This window comes from Hydractinia symbiolongicarpus, chromosome 7 (genome assembly GCF_029227915.1).
Source record: "Hydractinia symbiolongicarpus strain clone_291-10 chromosome 7, HSymV2.1, whole genome shotgun sequence".
Lineage (NCBI taxonomy): Eukaryota > Metazoa > Cnidaria > Hydrozoa > Anthoathecata > Hydractiniidae > Hydractinia > Hydractinia symbiolongicarpus.
Window position 1 is genome coordinate 11496616 of NC_079881.1, and position 25788 is coordinate 11522403.

Genomic DNA, 25788 nt, shown 5'->3' on the forward strand with positions numbered 1-25788 from the left:
CGGCTGTGGAATTCAAGTACAAAAGCTTGCGTTTGTCAACAAGAATGCGCGAAGATTTGTGGAGGCGTCAGGTCTGTTGTTTTGACTCTTTAGGCCGAACTAATGAGTAATGATACAACAAAAATATAAACAAATGTTATAAGTTAAAACTAGTTATATTCCCTATGTCAATGTCATTATGACCATTTTTTATGTCCTTGTATAATGGACAATCCCTCTCCTGATTTCAACGACTTGGTGATTGACGTTGATAATTTTACATTACATCAACAACAACAGTCAGGAGACAATAACATGGGTATCGCAAGATTTGACCGAAGACAGCGCCCCTCGCCATCACTGGACAACTTATTTAGCAACAGAGACGGTAGGTGTAGCTAGCTAGTTTAAGGGAATTTATTAGCAAACGCAAATTGATAATTTAACCAAATACCCAATTTTAAAATAGGACAGTCAGGGAAATCTTCTTAATTAACCTGTATAGCTTAATTTAGAGATTTCCTAAATAAGCTGTATCATACAGCTTAATTAGGTGACATACATCTAAATTAAAAGGTTGAAAATTTTCCCCCTGATTTCTCGAAAAATGTAAATTTTAGCAGAATCACCGCTGCAGCTCTTTCTTCGTCAGTTTGACCAATGTATTATAAAAGAAGAACGGTATTTCCAGCACCCTAGGTTCAAAATATATGGGCTATAAACAATGGTTCATTGTTTGCAATTGTCTATTTAAGCTGTACTGCATCCTAGTTAGGATGTCACGTCACATGATACATCCTATTTAAGCGGATATTTTTAAAACGTCAAATTCCTTCCTTATATACCTTCCTTAATTTTTTATTGTTCTAAACTAACACAAGTGGGACTTTGAAACCCGCTGTTCTTGGTTGCAAAGCATGCAAAAAGTTCTAAAAAGAAAAGGCTATTCCGCATTTTTTTGTTTGCATATGGGCACTAAGAATTCAAAATATGATGCTGACAAATCAGCATAAGAAAAAAACTTTCTAAGAGAGCTGTAACTCTCTTAAAAGACCCTCTACATTTTAGTATTTTTTATAGGCTTTGCTACCAAAAACAGAGGGTACAAAATTAAAGATTGTATATATTCTAATTTGCGTATTGAACAACAGGCAGTAGCTGTTAACTTAGCGTGCAGATAAGTTGTGGCATAATGTAATGTTTTAATTTTGTATTAAGAACAATGGACATGCACACACATGCACAAGCATAATATATAAACAGACTGCAATACTTAACACTAAAATTAATAAAATCTATTTTGAAATAAAGAAATAATACACCTTTACAATAATTAGGTGAAACTAACACTCCATCGCAGCTTATATTGCAATTTTATAAGAGTTTATTGGAGAAAACAGGTTTTCTTGTCGCTTTTTGTTTTTAATGAAAAGTGCACATTAGTTGTATCTTATTATTATTAACGTTTCCTGAAAATTTTGAAAGAAATTGATATAAAGGAAGTTAAAAAAACGGGAGAAACACTCTTTCGTCTCTAACAAACTCTTATAAAACATGCCTTTTACCTCCTTTCTTTCAATATTGTAAATGATGGAGAGACGTGGGAACGCATGTGCAATTGAATTATCGTAAAGGTGTATGGATTAAAATATGTTAACTATGTGTTTAAAAATGGAAAGGGAGAACCACTTAATTGATCCAGTCATTTTTAAATGCTTGACGACAAACACAGCATGCTTATGACATGCTTTCCAGTTGCAATGGAATTTTATTTCTTTGCATGCTTTTGCGAATGTATGTGCATGGTTTTGTTATCAAGAAAAAATCAAAATAATCTTTGCTAAGGTACGAACCTATTTTTGTTTTTGCACACAAGATAATTTTTCCAATTCTCGTTCCTGGTTGTTAAATACAAGACAAAATATAATTTTACTTAGTGCTGCTGTTAATTAAAAAAAAAAACACTGCAACCTATAGACCTTTTGAATGTTTACATTTTCCGCAGTAAGCCCTTTCACTTTAACAATTGCATGGCAGGCAAAAAGATGCAGCTGCTAGGTGAAATGTGGTCCTTTTTAGTCTGTTTCTTCGCATAAAGGTATCATAACGACTTTATATGAATTTATGTCAATCAGAGATTATCCATCTACACTTAAAATAGTTTAAAGTCTCAAAAATGTTTCCGTAGAAAGAAATGGGCTGAAAAAGACATTTCTTCATCATGCTTCTGTATCTTTCTGCCTGACACACAGGTTTTAGAACCAGAAGGACTCAGTGTGAAAATTTAAACACTATGTATATGAAAGTTGAGTATTAAAGGTCATGTATTTCATGGCATAAAATAAAAAGACCAATGGAACTATAATTAATTCAGTTTGTTTGTATGTGCTACATATTAAGAAATAAACAGTACTGATGATAAACTTAAATGTTCAAAAAGCTTATGATCAATAATTGTTTAAATATATGTTCTTTTAAAATAATTTACTATATATATACACATTGTTATTGTTGTTTTTAGTTTTGGCAAGAAGATTAAAAAACAGACCGGACAAGAATGATTTGGTTGATCGAAATATTATTCCAGGTTTGATTCATTGATATATAAAATATGATGTTATGTTGTATACCTAATAAATCGATTTTTTATGTTGTTACATTTGATAAATTTTCTACTGTCAATAAGGCACCTTACTTAATGCTCTAGAACATATTTTACATGAAAGGAAATTTTAACAATAGAAAATATTTGGAAGTGAGATAAAAAGTTTTTACATGTAGAATGTTAAGAGTGCCAAATTGACTGCCAGCCAAGACATTTTTTTCCAACATATTTTTTCTCCAAATCTTCAAATCACTGTTTTTGTTTTCTCAATAAAGTTATCCACTAAGTAAAATTTTCCTATCTTTACCTTTATGATAAACTGTGTGTTAATATTAAAAGCACAACATTTAAATTAGATATATTATTTATATTATTAAGATAAGATGTTATCTCCCCTTAAAATTAAAGCTTTGAGTAAAATTATATAAATATATAAGTTATTTATTCTTTATTTATTTGTTTACTTCTTCATTATTTTAAAGTCATAGTTTTTGTTTCAATTTCATTTTGCTGTTTTAATTTCTTCGAATGTTTCCGTTTTGTTTTTACTTGGTTTTCTATTTGTTTTTGATTCTCCTTGAGTGTTGCAAAAGTGACATCATGTCCATATTAAAGTCTGATATTCTTTATCATGGTCAGTTGGGTAGATTGTGAGTCAATTATTTATGTTGTGGTGATTTTAAGAATATCTAAAGGGATCTTCCTCTAATCTAATTTGCAACTTAAATGGTTTTTTAATTTATGATGTTCTTAATGACTATAATGAAATCTACTGTTTGATGTTGGTTCAATTTTAATTGGGCAAGATTAAATTTAATGTATTTGAAATGATAAGTTTTTCAAAAGGGAATTTGTTAAACAAAGTCTGTTGTAGCCTCTACATCCTGTCAAAATTGAGTTTTTTAAAAAAACTATTAGGCAGGATTAGTACATCATTTTGTACAGCGAAAAGAGTATTTATCAATTTCTTTATTTATTGTGGTGCAATAAAAACTTAGTCACATGCAAACAAAGAGTTTAGGTTTACCATTAATTTTACATGAAGGTAGCATTGTGTTGGCCAGGGTTTTTTATTCTGATAAACCTGCATAGAAAATACAAATCTTGACTTTATTTTCACCTTTTTCACTCTGAAAACATCCTAATTTTTTTTAAAAAGATCATACTCTAATTTTAATCATTCTAATTTTACAATTTTATTTAATAAATGTTTATGTTTAGTACAATCCTTGAAAGATGTTGAGTAATAGTATTACTTAAATTCCTTTTTTTCAGAAAAATATTCTGTCCGGACTATTAAACATAACATAGCACATGGGAGAATAAAAATATAGGGTTTTTTAAAATAAATATGGCAAAAAATGTGATAAAAAAACAAACTTCTGTAGAAACAATTCCCTAAATGTTCTGAGACCAGATAATAACTATCTTAGTATGATTTACAGCATCAAAAAGTATATATATGATAAAATTTGGATAGTGCAGTATGAGCTTTGTATTTGCTACAAGGGTAGCCATAAAACCAGTTGGAAATTTAAAACACTTGAGATGGTTGTTGTATTATAATAATAGGTGTATTCTGACAATAGGTTATACAACAACCTCTAGAGTCAGCTCTAAATAATTACAATAATGTCAATATGGTGAATATTAAAAAAGTATATAAATTAAATAAAACTTATAGTATAATACTAATCAATGACATCCCATTTATATTTTTGGTTGTTCCAATTAATTTTTAAGTATTTAAAAGCTACACTTATCAGGAGCAGACCCTGGCAATTATTTTAGGTGCATGTATGAGTGTTTGTTTAAAATAATTTATGTCCTTTATAGATGAAATTCCTAAAAATATTCTAAGCAAACCTATTTTAGACTCCCAGATAAGATGTCCCTAAAATGGAAAATCAATGTCCATATTTTTTTTTGGGATCACCCTCTGCTGGGTTTTTTTCTGAAAAATAACACTTGATCAACAGATTATTGAATATTTCTTTGCAACAAAAAAATATTTTTTTTTAAAAAGATTATATAGATTGTGATAAAAATTTTTATAGTTGTTTGAAATACTCCACTGCAGTAAAATGTCCGTATTTTTTGGATCACCCTCTGCTGGGTTTTTTCTGAAAAAAAACACTTGATCCACAGATTAATCAACATTACTTTACGTCAAAAAATTATATAGATTGTGATAAAAGTTTTTATAGTTGTTTTGAAATACTCCACTGCAGTAAGCAATGCATTTTTTCTCAAAAAATAATCATAAGATTGACACTGCACTTTACATATGCGAGTATTCTAAACTATTCTGCTAAGGGTTGGTTTTAAGAATTTCTTTTAATCGTGCTCTAATTACAATACTTTTTCAATTTCTTTTTTTAAGTGTTTTGCAGAAAAAGTTTAAACCAGTGGTAATTTTTTCTGTGTTTGCTTTCAAAACATTTTGCAGTCCTAGTTATGCCTAGAGTGGATTGAAGTTTGTTATAAGTATTTAATTCAAGCACACATGAACTTTAAATAGGATTTGTTTACTCTGCAGATAAATATTAGAAAAGCAAAGCTTACATATAAACGTCAAAAAGTTTATTTTGTTTGTTTTATTGTCATTGTGTTTGTATACTTCTAAAATGATATTTTGTTTATGACCAGAGATTTTATAAATTGAGATTGTGTTGATTAGTCTCTTTTTTGACTCTAAAGTTTAGGTGCTATCGTATGTACTATACTTGACTAAAAAGACTATGGTGTGTTTTAAGATAATTATTTGTGTAAAGTTGGAATTAAAGCTGTTTTTTATTGTTTTTTTAAGTTATATTAAATTGTAGATATCATTGTTTATGTTTATTTTTTAAGTACTTGCAGTGGTAAAACCACCAGGGTACGATATAGCACTGATGCCAAAAAACATGACGAAACCTATTAAAAGTTCGCCTTGTGGAATCTATGCTTGATAATTTCTTTTTAAGTTTTTCTTTAACCATAAATTTACCACCTTAATGCCCTTTTTTGTATGGATGTTACTAAGAAAAAGCAATACTAAACAACTATGGTGTATCAGTACCTTGTTTATGATTGTGGCCTTTTTTTTCTTCGCAATTTTACACAAGCTTGTCAGCTGTTGTTGAACAAACAGATTCTATTGTCAAACAGTATATTTTCTTATCTCTGTCAGTCTTTGCATATCGCGGTACTTTCTATATTTGCCACTTAAGTGCCTATCTTGTATGTGCACACACAACCTTTACTGCTTGTGTACGCACAGAAAACATAGGGATTGGTTGTTGTTGTTGTTACAGTTACAGGTTGTTTATTTTTGTGTTGGATTGCTGTGTAATGAAAAAATATTTTTTTAAGTTTCATGCTTTCTTTAACGACAAGGTTACCATAGCTGCCTTGAAAACGCTGAATAATATAAGAGATAAAAACAGGACTTCTGTAGATTTGGGTAATTCCTGATTAATAATTTTTAGTTAGTTGTGTATACTTTGTATTCCTTGTATAATTTATTTTCTTCATTCTTTTTTCAAAATTTGATTTGATAACGATTTTGAATGTAATAATTTGAAAAAAAAACCTTAAAATTTTTGCTTGATTTTTACGAAAACCTAGTAATGAAATTGAATTTTAAAATAGAAATTAAATGAGGATCCTGTATCTTATCAACAAGTTATAAACAGATCAACCTAATGGAACAAAAAAATTACTTTGAATTCTGAATATAATCTTTTTAAGAACTTTGTTTTTGGTTTAAATATTTAAAGGAGTTAGGAGTGTTTAACGGCTACTTAGCCATCTGTTTAGGCTAAACATAATAACCTGTGTCTAACTTCTAAGCCATTGTAATGTTTACATTTTCCTGCTTTTCTTCCTCAAAATCCGTCAAAATACTTTATTAGCTTTGTTGACACCTTAAATATAATCCTAGGCTAGGCTTGTATTTGTTTTCATAATCTTCCCCAGCGTTGAACTTGTCAAAATTAAAAACTTACAATTTAACTCTGTTATCTTCTACATTCTTATTTTGTTGAGTTGTTTGATCTTTAACTTCGAAACAGTTAAATTACACTTTTTTTGTTTTGTTTATGTTCTTCTGTTGTTTGTGCACCTCTTCCTGTTTTCGTTTGTTTTCAAAGTTGTTTGCTTATCTTTCCCATATGTTTTATTATTCATTTGTGTTACAACACACAAATTTCCCTGTTATAACATTGTCTATGTCTTCTAACAAATTAGACTTTAAAATAAATTTCAATTGGATTTAACAATTTATCTTTTGCCCAAAAGTTAGCAGAAAATGCTCGAAGTGCTACTTCCCCAAAAAGGTAAGATTTAATGTGTTTTTTGTTTGATTGTTTGTTTGTTTGTTTGTTTGTTTCTTGAGAGTGTCAAGCATGGGACTTTTTAATTGTTTATGGTTATCATTACAAACATAGGATCTTTTAATGTAATATATTGTAAAGATTTTATTATCTTTCTTTTCTGCAGCTGTATAAAACCGTTTTTCTAATACATGCCTGATCCTACAAATTAATAAGCTTATCCTCTGTAAAAGCAGAGATCAAAATAAAAATGTTTCTTCTCTATTGTGATTTATAGTTTTTACAAGGATGGCCTTTCTAATGCTAACATAATATGAATAGGTTTTTATCAGACAGTCCATATAAAATGTCAAACCTACAGTTATTTTCAAAGAGCTTGTATATATCACTTTTATACTGGACTAAGTAATATGATCACAATTTTTTTGTTACCATGCAGTAGCAATACGATATTACTTAGCGGCTAAATCAAGTGATATTTCAAAGGGAAAGAGACTGAGTAATGTAAAAAATGCTAATTATGAAGCAATTGTTCTTGTACTCACTGTGCTAACTCTTACTTAAGTACTTGTCTGAACAGTACTGAAAAAAGTATGATTTTTGTGTGCATATTTATTGCCCACATTTTTTATGTATTTCCAACTGTAAATGTATTTTTTTTCTCAAAATGTATTTTAACTGTTGATCTGTTTGATGATAATTGCACTTTAAGAATAATTTCAGTCAGTAAGAATAAAACCACCACTGTACTGTAGTGCTAAAACTTATTTTGTGGTTTTTGACGACAATAAAATTCTGAATATGTTATTGATAGTATTATTATATTTTTTATAATAACCACTACCAAGGTTTTAGCTAGCCTTTATTTTGTCTGTTGGAGAGACAAATCCCAATTAAAACACTACTTCACTTTTCCAATCAAGTATCAATTTTTGTAATAATTAACTATTTTTTTTCATATTATCCAGGTAATACATTGTTCTTGAAGCCTATCTGACAAGTCAACCAAAACATTATCTGTTACATAACATGTTTATTCTGTATTCATCAGTACTGTATTCTTAGTACTAGCCATGCTAGAGTTTTGTTTCATAACTGCACTATGCTTTGTTTCTAGTTCTTAAGATAATTTGAAATAGTTATGCGTGTTTGTTTTTACTTTTATTTGGCATTAGCCAATCAGGCATGTTTGTGCACAAGGATTAAAAACTAGTAGTAGGCGGGTTAAAGAACTAAAAATGTGGCAGACTAGATAGAAAACACAGAAATCTTTGATGATGTATCAAGGCAACTGAGACCATAAAATTTTAAAGGACTCTGACTCTCATGGAAATTGGTAATTAAGGCCTAACAGCCAAAACTGTCAGTTTGCAGCTAACACTCTCAAAACACATGCTAGTTTTAATCTTATATAAAGAAATCTGCTATTTCATTTTTTTTTAATCTTTGTTGATGATAGAAATTTTCTTGATCCTCTCAACCTATATATTTTTTTCATTGTGCAGGAAATGCTTTTGCAAATGTCCGGGTTTTTTTTACCATAAGGTTGCTATAAATTGGGAATTTTGAATTGTTTTCTTTGCAAAGCTTAAATCTAAGGAAAATATGTGTAATCTCTGATTAAAAATCTTTGGTTTGTTGTATATACTTTTTATTCTTTGTTGTATTTACTACATAGTGGAATTATTAAATTAAACTAAAACAGAATTTATTATCTTTTTGTGTTGCTGCCTTCTCCTCAAATAAAAAGAAGAAGTTTTGTGTATTTTTTAGTGAATGGTATATCCTGAAATTTTTTTATTGCACAAGCTTGAAAAGTATACATCTTCTGTTCAAAACAAATTTTTGAAGACTACCTTGTAAAACTATAATAATTTGTTGTAATATAGTTTTATTTTTATTATGGTTTCACCTTGGTGGACAGTTACATGTTGCTTTAAGGAAACAGTGTGTTTATTAAGAAAGCATATTCTTTAATTGACGTCATGTTCATGTTGTTGTCAAACATTGTATTACTAATGTTTCTTTCTCGATATCTTATTGTGAAATTCTCTGCCCACGTATAGTTATACACAGCCTTCCAAAATAGGGAGTTGTTTAGTTACTACTTTGGCTATGTTTGTTTTAAAACATTCTTTTTTATGCTGCACTTGTCTACTGAAAAAAATTCCCCAGACAATCTCTATACCAATTTTAAAAATACTTCAGATACTTCTAGCCTAATGTCTATATTTGTCACACTATAAGGCATAAGAAAGCAAAAACTTTAGGTTTAAATTCCTTTAGCCATATAGTTAAAATACTTTTCCTGTAAAATACTTTTCCTGATTCTTGAAACAGAAACATTGAAATGCACACTAAGCGACTCTTAAACTTGTTGATGTCATGTCTGCTGAATATTGCTTTATTGAATAAAAATATGTTTCTGTGGCATTCAGTTCATACTTTAACTGATCTGAAATTAATTTTGTAAGAAGACTAAATATATCAATACTAATTCTTAATACTGAATAGCCACAACTTGTATTCTATTTCTAGAAATTTTTCCATACAAGTAGGTTTTTTGTCTGCATAAAACACTTCACTTGACAAAATGTGCCTTATAGTAGAACGTCTAGAATTGTCACAAATTCTAAAAGCAACCTTCTGTGGCCACCTTGTGATGTGTTTAGCAAGTTTAATGCATGAATTGATCTACCACTCTGGTCTCAGTTTATTGCTTGTATTTTGAAATTATCCTCTATCATATGATCTATATGTAAATACCTAATTATACATACTTGATATAAAGGAAATTATTTTTTAGCTCATGTCTCCAATCCTAATATTTACGATAAAATCGCACAACTTGAGCGTAAAAAGGTAAAATTATATTCTTTAGAAAATTTTGTATATATATTTAGATTTTGTATATTTTTTAGACGTTCTGTATACAATCTTTTCTTGTGTATAAATATTTCACCATGTTTGTTTATAGACTGGTGACTTTCTGCAAAGAAAAATTAGAGCACGGCCAAACCGTCAGCAACTTATTCAAAGACATATTTTATCAGGTAAATGCTACTGTTTACCTTTCTCTTTTCTGCATAATATTAATAACATTAATTAATAACAGACACAGACATTTTTTATTAAAATATTTGTTTTTAAAATGAGAAGGCTAAACTGACATCATTGCAATCTTTTAATCACTTTTCAATGTTTTTTAATAAGAAACTAAGGTTTGGTGTCACCCAACACATCTTTATGTCATTTGTAGTCATGACCTTTTTTGATTTACTTATTACTTAATCTGCTAGTCATAAACAAATTGAAAACATGACAGGATGAATAGATTTGTTTGCCATACCAGAAGAAACTTTGTTAATTTATAGTTTCTTTAGAGTGAATCATAACATAAAGGTTAATTACCCTATGTTACTTTCACTTACTTTGCTTCACGTCATAAGGTTACATAGAAAGTATGCAAAGTCAAAAAAACATTACCACAATACTTCCTTTAAACTATGACTCTCAAAAAAATTAATTTAGTTGTTTTTCTTATTTACCCCCTTAATGTTTTGACATATAAGTAAGTTTTAAGAACATGCAGTTTCATAGTTAAGTTTTTAAGGAACATTAGCCAGAGGTAATTATGTCTCCACTGACCATCGATACTTAAAATGAATTACCCACTTTATGAATTAACAATGACGTTTTCTGTCATTGTTACTATGGATGTTTTGCAGCAATCAAACTATCTTTATCCCGAAGTTTCTAAGGAAAATAATTTCCTGTTAATTTATCAGTCATTTACCTTTCATTAACACAGATCATAACAAATTATAACAGATGTAATCTAAGCAATTTTTACAACAATCGTTCTCCCTTAAGTTCCTGCTATTTTTAATTATCTTTTTCAGTGGACTTCATTGACTTTTTAAACTAACATAAGTGCAATGGCTGTAGGTAGTGTAATAAACTACAACACAAGATACCACCAATGTAAGATTGTATTAGAATATACCTAGAAGTGTGATTACAAAACAATTTAGTTATGTGTCCTTCTTTTCTCTTTATTGTTAAAGATTTGTGTGAGAACACTTCTATATTTTGACTTTCTCTGAAAACTCTTTTGTTTAGATCATCGTGTAGATCCATCTTTATTTGACAGTCTTGGTCGATTGGAGCGTCAGAAGATTGCTGATCAGTTAAGTGAAAGACTGTTATCGAGGCCAGGTCCTATAGAGTTAATACAAGATCATATATTACCTGTTGAATCACCAATACAAAATGCAATCGAGCAGGGACAAGTGGCGTTTGAAAGCACTGTTTCCCCAACATCATCAAACGCTGATTCGCCATTAGTTAACGGAATAGGTACTGGTGTTACTACGTTTCACTGTGGGTCTCCATCCCCACCACCATCCACTGAGTCATTTGCTGAGTCATTTAAAAATCATTTGAACTATATTTCTAAGGATAATGGTAGTACTACAAGAAGTTTTATTAAGAAAACACCTAGTGAGCCAAATATTGGTAATTTAACTATATCAATTTCTCAAAAAGAAAATGAGAAATTGGTTCGTGCAGTAAATAAAAAATCACGCCCAACCAAGCCGAGAGTTAAGAAATTAAAATTTCATGAATGTCGTCCACCTGATATGCCATCTGATTCACCATCAGTTGATGAAGTAGATGAACGTTACCAAAGATTGCTAGAGCAACAAACTTTGTATTTGCGTTTGCAAGTTATGCAACAAAATGCTATGATGAATGCACTGCAAGGAAATACCAACTCGATGGAAGAAGTTACAGAAGAAATTGAAAACGTCATAAACCAAGATGCAACTAAGTCTGCTGGAGAAGTGCAAAAATCTCTTGAAGGAAAAAAACTTGACGACCTTCGTGTAAGAGATTTAAGAGCACAATTAAAACAGCGTGGTTTGTTAGTTTCAGGTTCAAAAGCAAGATTAATTGAACGTTTGATTGCTTATGAAGAAGGAAATAGTAATCCAGCTGATTTTAGTTATGGTGGTGTAAATTCTGTGGCTGAAACCATGCAAAACATAACATCTCCAAAAACGTCTTCCAGCATCTCACACTCCACACCAGCAACAACTGTCATGCAGGTCACAACATATACTACTGACGCTACAGGTAAAACATACCAGGTTATACAAGCTGTCCCACAATCGCTGCACAATGTGATGCAGTATCAAGTTCTACCTGCAAACTATGTTTCAAATGCTGAAAGGTCTTTGTCTCCACTGCAAATGAAACATGTGAATATTCAACCAGTTGTTGCAGTAACTCAACCACATGTCATGACACTACAGGAATCTGTGTCAGGCCTAAAAACAATGGAAAGTCAAGCATCACCATCACAAATACAATTTCATCTGGCACCTCCACCACAACAACCATCACCAACTATTGTGTTACATCAAGGCCCTCCTGTTCAGAGAGCTGCCTTGCTTCAACACGAGAAGCATAAAGTACAAGTACAACACATGCCTGGCTTAAACCAAAATTTCTTCATGGCCAACCAAAGTCAAACAGCATTCACGCAGCTGTCGCAATCATTACCAGCTACCCATTTTAATGATAACTACTTTGTACAAAATCATTTAACAAATAAAAAAACTGAACATCAAAAAATCACTACTAAAGCCAGTTTGGATACGCAACTAAGAATACGCACAGTATCCGAACCAGCACAAAATTATAAACGGTCACAGAGCCATGGTGACTACAAGGGACTTATAAAGGGTTTAGACAAAAATGCAAACTATCCCCAACCATTGGTTTCTACATCTTCCTTAGAATCAATAAGTATCAGTGGAACGCAACCATCAACTGGAATGATTTCATTCGAGCAAAACCAGGGTTCAGGAATTAAGGTATTTTTTTAATGATTTCATTTTGAGTTTTGCTTTTTATTCATAGTAGCTACTAAGCTATTATAGTGATAAATTATTCGAACCTAAGCATTTCTAAATTTTATAATCACTCAAATCCTTTAATTCTAAAGAGAATCAAATTTTGTCAATGAACTAAGTGAAGAATATTTAAAAAAAGAAAGCATTGAACACCAGCTATACATTTTTTTCTTCTAAATAAAAATTTTTAGTCTAATTTGTTGCCAAATTTAATTTATTTGTCATCATATTTATTTTGAATACACTAACCTGAATCATAACAAATGCCCCATGGCACATCTCTTAGGTTTACTTCAGGATTGTTATTATCCAATTTATTTAGTAGTCAGTTAAAACGAATAATTTCATGGTGATTAAATAACTTTCCTAGAAGACAGCTAAAACCGATAATTTTAGTTTCTGTTAAATTTAATGACAGTACAAAGCCATTTTATAACATAATATATCCATACAACACAAAGTTTGGTTTGGTGGTATTGTAGAAAATCTAATCATGTTTGTGACCATTTTTTTATGCCTGAAATATAAGTAGCTAGTCACGAAAAAAATGTTTTAGGAAAATGGCCTAAATTTTTAATGTGCTACCAAATATTTAGTTTTTTTGTTCTTTTTGTTTTTACTAGACTGAAACCAAAAATGACTATGATGATATTATGGATATTATTGGAGGTAAATATTACTTAATAAAGCCACACCGACTCTGTTAAGAAATGCCCTTTCATTCGCTAATCAATTCTACAGTAATTTCAATTTTTACGTTTCAGCTGACTAAGTTGATAGGGATCATTTTTTTTTTAATTTTGTTTTAGAATTATCAACACCTTCACCCATCTATATGGCTTCCCCAATACCTTCATCAGCAGGTTATGTAAAAACAGACGTTACACCACAGTATAATTCTTGTTTATACGATACCACAGAATTAAAAAAGCAAGTAACAAATAATTTCTTAAATATCGGACAACAAAGAAATAAACAATTTTCATCTGTACCTGAAAATATCAATACTATAAGTAACAGTTCTAGCCAAGCATATTTATCATCTCCGTATGGTAGTCTGGGTACTCATAACAACCTCAGTGGAAGTATGACGGATCTTCAATCACCACAATCTGGTAGTTATGGCAACTTAAATCTATCTTCCAGTACAGGGAATCTTTTATCAGATAACTTTCAGAACTCATTAAGTTCCCCATTTCAAACCACACAGACACATAATTACTTAAAAATGAGTGATAATCCTATGTCTCCCATGAGCACGGAAGATGAAGGTCTTGCAATGGAACTGGAAGGCTTTCCTGCATCGAACAACCAAAATAATGATTTAAATTGGTCCGATTTGAGTAGGCCGGATTCTCCAGCAAACATGCAGTTCCAAGGAATGCCTCTAAAAGACAATAGCAGTGCTTACTCCAGTTTAGCAGGCTCTTCGGAAATATTAGACATTAATACAAATAATATGCTTCAACAGCACACTCTTTTTGGTCATAATGAAAGAACTCAGACATCTATTTATAGTAGCAGTCCCCGTCCACAGGATGGGTATGTTTCATTGTTTGACTTGCAGGGAGGGGATTATTAAAACGAAATCAAATCACACTTCTGTTTGTAGTATTTCCATGCAACATACAGTTTTTAAAACGTGAGATATAGTACTAGTCTTTATTAGCTGAAAAATGTAAAATATTGCTTTTACTTAGATTTTTATAACTTAGGTTTTATGTAGAAGTATTTCACCAGCCACCATTAACTTTTGTAATTGGACATACTACATTTTCTATTCCTCTCAAGTTAATCTAAATGTTTCATTTGTTGTTATCCTCTTGTAAATCTCTTGTTCAGTTTTACTCGTTTTATGAGTTGATAATCCCCACCATATTGGTTGTCACATCTAATGTTTATTCTTCCAGCTGATATCTTCTGGATGCAATATTGTTCTGTTATCTGTTGAAATTTTAAATTAATGTCAAAGTTTGTGCTGGTATCACAAAGCTTTACTTCTAGTTTTTGTAAACAAGTTTGGAATGTTAAAATATGTCTTTTATCTGTTCTCAGGTATTGTCCACTAGTCGTGTTACTTTTTACTTGTATAATTTTTAGGAGGAACAAGAGTGTGATTTTGAAAATGTGATTATAAAGTTGAAGTAACTTCTCATTTCTCTGTGAGATTTTGTATATTTTCATTTGCACTCTTCTGAGAATTGTTTATAAAAAATAAAAAATTAAAGACCAAATTCTTGTTATTGCTGTGTTTTACCCTTTTCTTGCATAAACGAAGCAGCCTGATGTTAATGTACTTAACACTTAAATATTCTTTTTTACAGGAACTTTAATGTAAAAGTTTGCAGGCCACCGGACCTTATCAAGTCCGATATAAGTAATGTTTTGAACTGGAATAACTTTGATTCATTCCTTGTCAAAGTATGAACTTTTAGTTATGTAGAGAAAAAAATTACTTTAAGGATAAAAATAAAAAAATACAAGAAATCTTGTTAATTGTCAGTCTTAAACGAAAAAAAAAGGAAAATATTTGTCTTGAAAATGTTTTAGTTGCATTGAACTGACTCTGAGGTAAGTATGCTCTATAGATGAGCTTTTGAAGAAAAATTAAGTTTCCTGTTTTTTTCATTGCAAGCATAGCATGACAAAGTTGCATTATTTTGAACCATCTTTAGAATTACAAAATAAAAAAGCTACTTCCTGATTTACCTTAGTTTCATATGTTTTAGTATTTATAACTGTAGATCTAAAATTTCTATGGGGAAAGGTGGTAAAGGAAAAGAGAGAAGGTATGCCAGTGGTAACAAGAAATCGAATCACAAAAATAAGTATGAAGAAGATTGCTTTGAAAATGGATCTATGCCAACAGAATCTGATTTACATGAAGGTATGAACATATGACGTTCCTGTGTTTCACATCTTGCTAAATGTAAAAAGAAAAAATGTAAAAAGCATACACTATTTACTTTAGCAAGGAACTTTTGAGGTAAACTACTTTATATATCGAAAATACAATATCTGTTTTATCTATTTATACCAAGAAATATTACTAGAGGTCAAAAGTACAGACCGAGCTTTTGAGTTCGATATGCTGACTGAGAGTTTATATTGTATTTATTAACTGATAGCTATTTTGTTTGGATTTCTAGAAACCAGGATTATCTATATTATAATACTCGTATACGTCTGTGCGTCTGTCACGCAAAATGGCACCAAAAGTAGGAAGACGCACGCTACGCGGGTTAAAAAGAACGGGCAAACCCGTGGATTTCCCACGGGCCTTCGACTAGTTTTCTTAAGTTTCTTTTGTGACAAGGTTGTAAAAACCAGGCTTTGGAAAAAGAAAACGTTCGATTTGATTTTTATTGTTTCAATTTTTCAAAACAAAAAATTCGAATAATTATGTACAGATTAAAAGTGTTTTGAACCAAAGTTTATTCTTCATTAGAAGAAGAGTCTATGTCACAAATTTGACGCCGTTTTGCTTGTTGCTTTTAAATGTGCTGATAAATGTTGATATAAAAACTCAGTGGATTTAAAATTATCAACATTTGTTGTTTTTCTGGCGGAGTGATGCAAGGTTTCGGATTTATTCTAACTTGTTTCTTAAGTTTTTAGCTAGCTTTGTAGCTAACGATTCTGGTACAAAGGTTTGTGACTAAGGAAAGCTACAAGTTTTGTTTGAACAGTATTTTTTATATGCGATTGTTGTTTTGAACCAAGTTTTTTCTCATAGAAGACAAAAGTGGCATTCCGATAACATTGGCCATGTGGGTGGGTAGTGTTTTTGTTTTAAACTTATCTTTCACTATTTTTCATGTTATTGAGATATTTTTAATAATAATAGTTTCATTGTTTGTGATTTTTATTACAGACCGTTTTTAATATCTACCAAACATAATAAAAAGTTCTTAATAGTAATGACCAATACAAGTAATTTTTCAAGTAAAAAATTGCAAGTCATCTGCAATTTTATGAAAAAAGCAAATTTAAAAATGAAAAAATAAATAAAATTTAAAGATTTCTGTCCCTTTTCAATAAAATATGTTAATAATGAAAACATCTGTTTGAGAATAGAATATTGCTGAAGTTTGGATTTCTGTTTGGGAGTCCTTCGTGTCGCTACACAATGGATGGCAATACACGCTCTCTTTGCTTTATACCATTCTTTTTCTTCATCTTCCTATTAAATTTGGTGGAATGTTACATCATACTTAGAAAGAATGTCAAAGTGAAACTGGAGTTTTATTTGCTTAGTTTGTCACTAGCTGATTTTCTATTTGGTATAAACTGGATCGTCACAATAATTGCTAATTATTACGGGGCTATCGAGTTAAATTACATATGTGGCAATATAACAACGTATTTTTTAAACATGTCCATCTTTCTCGTCGTGGGAATTGCATTTGAAAGATATTCTGCTGTAACAAAACCATTCACACATAATTTTCGCCGATTTAAAAGTGTATATCTGACAATTGGTGCCACGTGGGGGCTTGGTTTGGTTCATGTTGCGATTTTAATGCTACTAAAAGCGTACAGTGGAATAAACAGCCGTGTTTTTGTTAATGCCAGCACCACAGCTGCGGCTACCATGATTTTAATCATATGCTATACTTTGATGTTTCTGTCCTATCGAAAGCATTGCAGAAAAATGAAGAAAACACAAGTTAAGCTGTACTCACAACGAAATCTGAAAATGTTTAGAATGAGTTTGATGATGATTTTGGTTGTCATAGTAACATACTGGCCGCTTATAATATGTTCATTCTTTTATTCATTCTTTTATTCAGAAATATTTTCTCGTTTAAGTGCAACCGAAGAACTAGTGGTTTTAAATGTTGCAAATGCAATGGCTTTTTCAGCACCTCTAATAAACCCAATCATATATTTCTTTCATAAGGAATCTTTTTTGAAAACATTTAAATTCGTAAAGCTAAACGTGTGCTGTAGAGTCAAAAAAATTTCCTGTTAGAAGCATCTGCAAGGATTAAATTCATGGAATTTTTTCAAAGATGAAATTTTGAAAAACATTATAAGTGGAAACAATACGTGTGGAAAAATATTATATTACATGAGAATTTTTTTCGGAAAAGAAATGCTACTGTTTTAAAACACCGGCGTAGAAAAACAACGCCCTTGATTTCACCATGGATAACTTTAAGGACTTAATGGAAAACGGAATAGGAGAGTTTGTTATATAATTTAAGATTTCTATGTAACTTTTGTTAGGTATTTTTTCTTTCATTTAACTATTTTTTTTATGTGTACATGGAAAACTTCGGACGAGAAGATATGAGGTCACACATGACAGAGTGGAATAAAATACGCCGTGAATAAATGTCCTTATTGTGAAAGACAAACGTATACTGAGGCTAATGAACCTTTATATGACGTCATAGCTGTCAAAAGAGACTTTAAGTTAAAAAAAAATATTCAAATTTTTTATCAGTCTTTTGTTAATTACGCTTTATATTTTTTCATTCCTGATAAACTTTTATTTTAAGAAATATGTCACCTTTAGTTACGTTAATTGCTGTGATCTGATTAGTTGATTTCGCGATCTTCTAATTTTCTTCACAACTATTAAATAGCAAAAGATGATTACGATCATTTCTCGTTAATGACAGATGTAGCTGTCGAAACGTAGCCTAAACTAAACTCGCTCGTTTATGACATAATATCTATATTATTCAATTACAATGACTGAACAGTCAAGTGGTAATATTTTGACTAATAATTAGTAATACTGTCTACAACCCTGGACATTTTGTTGAAATGCTGTGTTTTGGCTATTTCTTGAAATGACCAACAGTATCTCTCGGCATCTGTAGATAATACGCTGCAAAAGTTTACTGCAACAGTGGTGTAGGCCAAGTAAACAACATCGAAAATATGCTAGCTACACTTTCCACAATGACCTCATTATGGAGCAATCCGATCCAGGTGTAAAAAACTGTGAATTGCGGGAGGGGTGACGTCAGCAAAAGAGTACTGTTTAAGACTTATATAAAATCGGCTTTTTTAACTTCTTGTCGTTACGAAATTCGTATTTTCGTGCGATTTTTCACTTATTTACGAGGTTTTTGCTTCTTGGCAAAGTTTTGCGCCGTGGCTACCAATTGCAGCTTTTCTAACAGATTTTTAAAACGGACAAGCAACACGTGGCAAGTTTAAGATGTGTTCACGAATACTGAAATAGCGGAAACCGTTTGCTTCAAGGAAGACTTTCGACCAGGATTGTAGCCACCCCTATTCACGTAAATAATATTTGTTCATCAATACAGAGTTAAACCGAACCAAATTGAATTTAGTCAAGTAATCATATTTCAACAATGGGTACCTATATGGGGGGATCAACTCATTCTGGTGAATGGCCAGTTTAAAACTTTTTACAAAACCGCGCAAATTATTGGTTGCCACATTTAAGATGCTTGAATTTCTCTATAACAGGACAGGTGTGATGCCTTACATAAAGTACTATTTGCAGGATTTAGGACACTGTGATCCAAAGAAATGCTCTGGTCGCAAGTTGCAACGTCATGGTGTGGTAAAGCCTTTACGTCTGAATCATCGTTTCAATGGAGTCGTCCTGAGTCCCGTTGGTAAAAAATATGTTTCGAAAGCAGACCGTGATATAATTATCGAGCAAGGAAGTGCAGTGATTGATTGCTCATGGGCGAAACTTGACTCAACGCCATTCAGTAAGATGAAATGTGGAAACCCAAGGTTGTTGCCACATCTATTGGCAGCAAATCCAGTGAATTATGGGAAACCTTTTAAACTTTCTTGTGTAGAGGCGTTCGCAGCTACGCTGTTTATAGTAGGTAGGTAGTTGAAATATCATCGTATACTTTTTTTGTAAGTTTTTTTTTATTTAAGGCTCGTTTTCGGAAAGTGAATGGATTTTTTAAGAATAATGCCAAGCCTCGAACATCAGGAATCGATTTTTTAGCGACATTCGAATAACATTATTTATTGTTACAAAATGTCACGCAAAGAAATTGACAGCATAGAATTAATGTGTTACTTATCGCGGAGATTTGTCATCAAAAAAAAACGTTGCGGGGTATATTTTAATCTTAAATTTTTGGAATGGTGTTTACTTTCAAGAGGGTGTGTGAATTAAGAAAAAAAGCATAAGTATGGTTAACGTAATTTAATAATAAAAAAAACAAAAACAGATGATAGATGATAGGTGATGTTGTATACAAGTTATTGATTGTAACATTTAAGTTTTGTGCCACAGAAAATTGCAATTTTATATCTCCTGTATTACTTCCTTTACCGTTATGAAGCTTTGTGAGTGTTTATATTTTGAATAAGTGAGTTCTTTTTCAGTTTTATCCTGCCTCAGTGGATTTTTCCACGGGCTTTATCGACAAGTCTTTACAAAATAAAATACCACATTGTTTCACAGTTCACCGCTTGAATCTTGATATTTCATCTTTAGGTTTTAAAGAATATGGAGAGCTACTGTTGGAAAGATTTAAATGGGGACCAAATTTCTATCTGCTGAATCAGTAATCATATTAAAGTTTCCGTATTACTATCTTATAAACTTAATTGTATGAAAAGAATAAAAGTTTACACTCACACTTTCATAAAAAAGAGAGCGTGAGAAGTTGTCTAGGAATGTTTTTGAAAAATCTTGATCGGCTTTTAAGATTTTGGGCTTACAAAATTCCACTAATTATGCATGACATCATTAGGTTGCCCCGAGTATGGTGTTGTATTTAACAGTTTTACTAAGGCATATCTGTTTATAAATGTTTTTAGCCATTTAATTTGGTGTTTTAAACATCTTACACAAATTTTTATGTTTAGTAATTAAAGTTATGATAACAGTGGTTAGTTATTTTAGAGCTACTTGAGGATGTCATAATTTCGCATAATTAGCCAATCTTTTTAGCCCTTTGCTTTTTTGCTCTTCTTTGAAGTTAAAATCTGCTTGCAAAAGCTCCTTAGCGTTAATAGATTCACCGATATTGTGACAAGATTTGATTGATTAGGTGTAGTCTTTCACACTACGTTAAAAAACTTTATGATAGTAAGGTCTCTGGTGTTAATCAGAAGTCTTACTATCGTTTTTGTATGTGATTGTGATGATCTTTTCTCTTAGTAGTGGAAATGATAAATATAAAGCTTGTTTTTCTCTTTCGAGATATCCATTGATTCTAGCGTTAATTGAATTTTTTTCGCTCAGAACTTTAAATAATGCCATGTTACTTGTGGTATAACAGGCCAACTTTTTAGGTCCTAGTGAAGAAATTTTATAACGTTGACAAAATTAGAGCTGATGAAAGATTAAGGCCTCTAAAGTTATGACAAATAAGTTAGACCAGTTTAAACGTTTTACAAAATTTATAAAGACCTTTAAAAAAAATTGACCAATCATTTTTTTGCGAATAAAGAAAAATCATGTTCCAGAAATGATTTCTTGGAAAAAAATTAGAGATATAAGAGCTCTCATTGTTATTGTTCTTAAAGGGAGCTGCTTGAGTTGTACAGCTCGTGTGATACAGAGAAAGAAGTGCGTACAGTTGAAAAACAATGGTTGGATAAATGTGAGGCTGAATACCAGGTTGTACAATCCACAGGTTTGATTTTATTTTGATACGAATTTAAAAAAACGGTTATGGGAAATGGGGATGAATGATGGTGGGTGGATGGGGTACGATAGAATTAATACAGTTGACTCTTAGCTTATTATATATTCCGAAACTCAAATTTCTTGGTAGGTTTAACATATTTGTCAATCCCATTAAACCTACCGACTCTATTCAGGACAAAACCCATTTACCTATATACTTCAAAACTGGAAGATATACGTGGATAGAACAAATTTTTCATAGGACGAACTTTGTTTCACTTTTTCCGCAAAAGTTTGAGTTATCGAGAAGCAGTCCTCTGAATGCATGACTGCATTCGTCTTTTGCTGTCGTTAATGCCATAGACGACGCCAAAATTTTTTACGAACACACATCATGAGTATGACTGTGGATGTGTATGGTGGTAAAAGGGGAAGTTAAGGATTATAAAAAAAAATAATATAAAATATTTAGTTTTTGCCATCGTAAAAATCTTGGTGGCAAAGCTTTTCTGTCGTGATTTTTGTTTTGCTTTTAAAGCTGACCTTACGGCTGCAGAATGTTGCTGTACTAATTCATACATTTAAAGGTAAAGTTATGTTTAAAGCATTGTGCTACCATTGTAATTGATTGATGCATTCGTTTACCTCAACCCTTTGTATTCCACCATTTATTTATTGTCTGCAAAAATTTAGAATGCGTTTTGCTTGCTTAACGTCGACAAACTGGTATTTCACGTCAGTGTTCATTTGTTTTTGCAATTACACGCTCCCATACGGGACAACACTTTTGTAAGTTCCCGACGTAGCTGGAGAGAATTATCATATCGGCAGTCGTCGAGGGCCGACGGGAATTTGAACGGCTGAACTCTCAGCACTCATATATTTGCCTTTAAATAGGAAAATGCTCTGAAAACCTAAGGACTCGCTTTCCTTTCAAATGATCCTAAAAAAAGTTTATTTCACAAAAATCACGAAATTTAATTTTTGTACAAAACTATCAAGAAATTAGAACTTTGACATTAGATCCGAAAACTACATTAAAAAAGTAAGGTTGTCAGATATATTAGTATAAGTAAATGTTTACATTAGCTTCCAATGTGCTACAAAGATGATGGATTGCCAGTCGATCTATCATTTTTGCAGCATTTGAAAAGGTAATGTACAGGTTTATTTAAACCAATATATCTGAAATATGCACTGTTGTTCCCATAGTTGTACGATGTGTCTCTCAATCTATTAACGTGTATTCTTAGATATGACCAACATTGATATGACTTTAGAAGAGGGATTCAATCCTAACAGAGCTTCAAATCTGCTTTTAAGTAAAAGGTAAAATGATGTAACCCTTCAACGCGAAATGTATACCTTATTATACGAAAATAACTAATCAACTAATTAACGCGAATTTGAAAATTTCGCCTTAATTGAAACCATGGTTATTTCATACCTACATAGATTTCTCCTCCGTTAATTAATGATTCGCGTTAGAAAAAAAACATCTGTATATTTCATGGAAGCTCTCCAAAGCGACCCTGATCGAGATGTCATTACCATTCAAGTTGACCTCGGTTGTCAACTTTGAAGCCGCGCTATGCAAAAGTCATGAAGGAGATCTATGAACATTTCAAATCAGAAAAAGGAAATAGCATCATCCAGGCGTTGGACGGGATAGAAGGCAGCGGCTATCACAGACACTCCAAACGAGACCCTCTAACAAAACCACAATTTCATTAGTTTAAACCCCTTTACTGTATATGTTATATCAGAAAAATAAAGATTCTGTATGGATAACCAATTGCTGTTTCTTTAAATTCATCTAATTTTGAGAAAAGGAATTTTTTAATGGCTGAAAATTCTCGTTATATAATGCTGTTTAAATATTTGCTTTTTTAAATTCGCGTTAATGGTAGTTAACACTTAAAATCCGAAATTTATAAATTTGTGTTAAATTCATGTATCATAATTAATCCTGTTTTTTAAGTTGACTACTTCTTTTCGTGTAATAAGGTATATTTGATAAAGTATTATCGTTTATACGAGCCTAAATACGCTGTACTTCTCTCTAACTCGAATACCGTGTCTTACTCAAATCAAATATTTGTAACTTAAGGTGGCAATTTTTTACATAAATAATTACGAAAGGTTATTTTCAGACTATATATCCATATTTTTTCTGTTCTACAACACACTTTTCATGGCTAAAATACTATTATCTTTCACCAAAGATATTCAGCCTCAACAATTCCTCTTTAAAATGAAATTCATGAATAATTAATTACTTCTGCCGAATATAATTTAAGTCTACGTGCTTGCGAAATTTGTACAGAAAGAAATGACGTAATTATTGAAGAGAAACGTTAATAACAAAGATGGTGCATTATGTAGAAATTTGAGACGATGTGCATTATGCTACACTGCACAAGCTTTAACTTTCGATAGCATTTTCGTTTTACTTTAAAATTTCCAGACAGGCTTGGTGAACCATACAGCCATGATACGGTGTGCGGAAATCTTTTTATTCGGAATATTTTTCTTTTAAAAGCATTCGATGTAACAGGGGATGCTAACAAAGAATCTTTTGAAAAAAACAAAAGGCTATTGTTAAAAAAATAAGAATGAACAAAAAAAATCCGCACACCGTTTTAACAGGGTTAACCCAAGGTTCATTTAAAAACAGAAGCTGCCGAAAAATAACAAGATTTTAAAAAGTTGGAGCTCGTAAAAGCCGACTTTTTTCTTGTTTATGATACATTTTTAAATAGAAATTTCTGCTAACTCAGCAATTTTAGTGTTAAGTTAAGTTTTATTATGTATTAAGGCCTATATTTTTAGGAAATAGTGAAAAAAATGGTATAAATAAAACACTGAGTAAATAATTCAGCTATTTGGACAGCTAAAAAGGGTTACTGCCACCTTCATTTGATATTTGTAACTCCTTAAATCAACTGTTAAATTGCGTTACCTTTCTTTAGCTTACTTCACATTTCGTCTGTTTAGAAGTTTAAGAAGAAATTTTGAGGATGGCGAAGATGATGAAAGTGACAATGAGGAGGAGGAGGAGGATGACAGCGGGTGTAGTGACAGTAATGTTGACACTTCTGCAGAAGGTATATTGACTGAAGACGAAGTATCAGAAGACGACGAAGAGGAAGAACTAGATAAATTCGGAAATACCATCCCTAAGTCAAAAAACAGGACCAGAAAGAACCCGGATAAACTTGAAAACACAGATTTTGACAAATTGACAGTGGAAGAAAAACCGTTTGACGTAACGTAATCGTAAATTTTTGAAAGTAGAAAAGTATTTATATTTCATGTAAAAACGTCAAAATTTTGAACTTGATTTGTTTTTCAATCAGATAAAGTGGTATACAGACACAAATGACCAAAATGATCAAAGAACAAAAAAGTTAAAACAAAGAATTCAGAAAGAAGCAAATAAAAGACGTTATTTTAACATTTAAATTGAAAAACATTTTTGCTTGGTGGAAGTAAATATTCCAAAACAATGGCGCTTTACGCAGAATACACGAAACAGACTTTTCTCTTTGTTCCACATTCCTCTTGTAAGTATCCAAAGTCGTGAATAAATCCACTGGAATTGCTTGTCAAAAAACACAGAAATTCCCCCGTTGTTATTCGCAGCTAGCATCTTCAGTTTATGGTAATTAAAATAAATCGAATTTGCTATTTCGCGTGTTCGAAGTGCTACCTTTTTCTCGCGAGCAGGAAAACAGAATAGGTATTATGTAAACAGTGTAAATATCCACAATTTTTCCAATATTTCGTATTTTTACACGAAAGTTGACCATAAAAAGGGGAAAAACAAGGAATTAGTATTATAAATAGTTTTTAAGACATCTCTTTGTTCTTATGCTATTCAAACCATCTCTATAATAATAGCCGTCGTCTGTCTGTCTCTGCGCGGCCCCCCCGCTCAGTTAGAAAATGATGTTACAGAAACACGAATATCAAATGCGATATATTTTTGTCCACTTTGTTGCCACCGGTAAGTTTAAAGGACGGGCGAACCCGTGGATTTTTCCACAGGCAACGCCTATCTCTTTAATAATGGCCGTCGTCTGTCTGTGTGCCGGCGAAAGCTGCTTCCCGTAACGGAAACACGAAATTTTTAAAATGCGCACTAATACCTAATGTGATATATTTCTATTCACTGTTGCAACGGGTTAATTTAAAGGACAGGCGATCCCGTGGATTTTTCCACGGGCTAACGACTAGTCTATATTATAATACCCGTATACGTCTGTCCGTCTGTCACGCAAAATGGTAGCTTAGCTTCGCAAGTATAAAAAGGACGAGCGAACCCGTGGATTTTTCCACAGGCTAAAGACTAATTATAGTTTAATAACAGTT

At 31.6% G+C, this 25788-nt stretch overlaps 3 protein-coding genes across 4 annotated transcripts; all 3 read left to right on the plus strand.

The window, feature by feature from the left end:
- The first annotated feature begins 29 nt into the window (after positions 1-29).
- Positions 30-15055, plus strand: LOC130648840 (uncharacterized). The gene is made up of 7 exons (XM_057454945.1): positions 30-367; positions 2501-2566; positions 9707-9762; positions 9878-9953; positions 11023-12782; positions 13445-13490; positions 13631-15055. The coding sequence occupies exons 1-7, from the start codon at positions 205-207 to the stop codon at positions 14401-14403; spliced, it is 2940 nt and encodes a 979-aa protein (XP_057310928.1). The 5' UTR covers positions 30-204; the 3' UTR covers positions 14404-15055.
- Positions 15056-15375: 320 nt separating this feature from the next.
- On the plus strand, positions 15376-24752 carry LOC130648847 (18S rRNA aminocarboxypropyltransferase-like). 2 transcript variants are annotated; one of them, XM_057454954.1, is made up of 8 exons: positions 15376-15392; positions 15566-15708; positions 16558-16595; positions 19312-19648; positions 20275-20344; positions 21312-21421; positions 22668-22743; positions 24412-24752. In XM_057454954.1, exons 2-8 carry the CDS (start codon positions 15579-15581, stop codon positions 24689-24691), a joined length of 1041 nt encoding a protein of 346 aa, XP_057310937.1. In that variant the 5' UTR covers positions 15376-15392; positions 15566-15578; the 3' UTR covers positions 24692-24752. The 2 variants fall into 2 exon arrangements, with proteins under 2 accessions (XP_057310937.1, XP_057310938.1); XM_057454955.1 differs by lacking the exons at positions 15376-15392; positions 16558-16595 and having other exon boundaries at positions 15598-15708.
- Positions 16613-19305, plus strand: LOC130648851 (sphingosine 1-phosphate receptor 2-like). The gene has a single exon (XM_057454959.1). The coding sequence runs from the start codon at positions 16951-16953 to the stop codon at positions 17794-17796; it is 846 nt and encodes a 281-aa protein (XP_057310942.1). The 5' UTR covers positions 16613-16950; the 3' UTR covers positions 17797-19305.
- Positions 24753-25788: the final 1036 nt, after the last annotated feature.

Excerpts from the sequence above, each read along its gene's own strand:
- LOC130648840 (XM_057454945.1), top strand. The coding sequence starts at position 205 with ATGGACAATCCCTCTCCTGATTTCAACGACTTGGTGATTGACGTTGAT. Across the intron at positions 2,567-9,706 it reads TGATCGAAATATTATTCCAG|CTCATGTCTCCAATCCTAAT; the intron begins GTTTGATTCATT and ends ATTATTTTTTAG. Across the intron at positions 9,954-11,022 it reads TCAAAGACATATTTTATCAG|ATCATCGTGTAGATCCATCT; the intron begins GTAAATGCTACT and ends TCTTTTGTTTAG.
- LOC130648847 (XM_057454954.1), top strand. The coding sequence starts at position 15,579 with ATGGGGAAAGGTGGTAAAGGAAAAGAGAGAAGGTATGCCAGTGGTAAC. Across the intron at positions 15,709-16,557 it reads AGAATCTGATTTACATGAAG|AAGACAAAAGTGGCATTCCG; the intron begins GTATGAACATAT and ends TTTTTCTCATAG. Across the intron at positions 22,744-24,411 it reads AATCTGCTTTTAAGTAAAAG|AAGTTTAAGAAGAAATTTTG; the intron begins GTAAAATGATGT and ends TCGTCTGTTTAG.
- LOC130648851 (XM_057454959.1), top strand. The coding sequence starts at position 16,951 with ATGGATGGCAATACACGCTCTCTTTGCTTTATACCATTCTTTTTCTTC.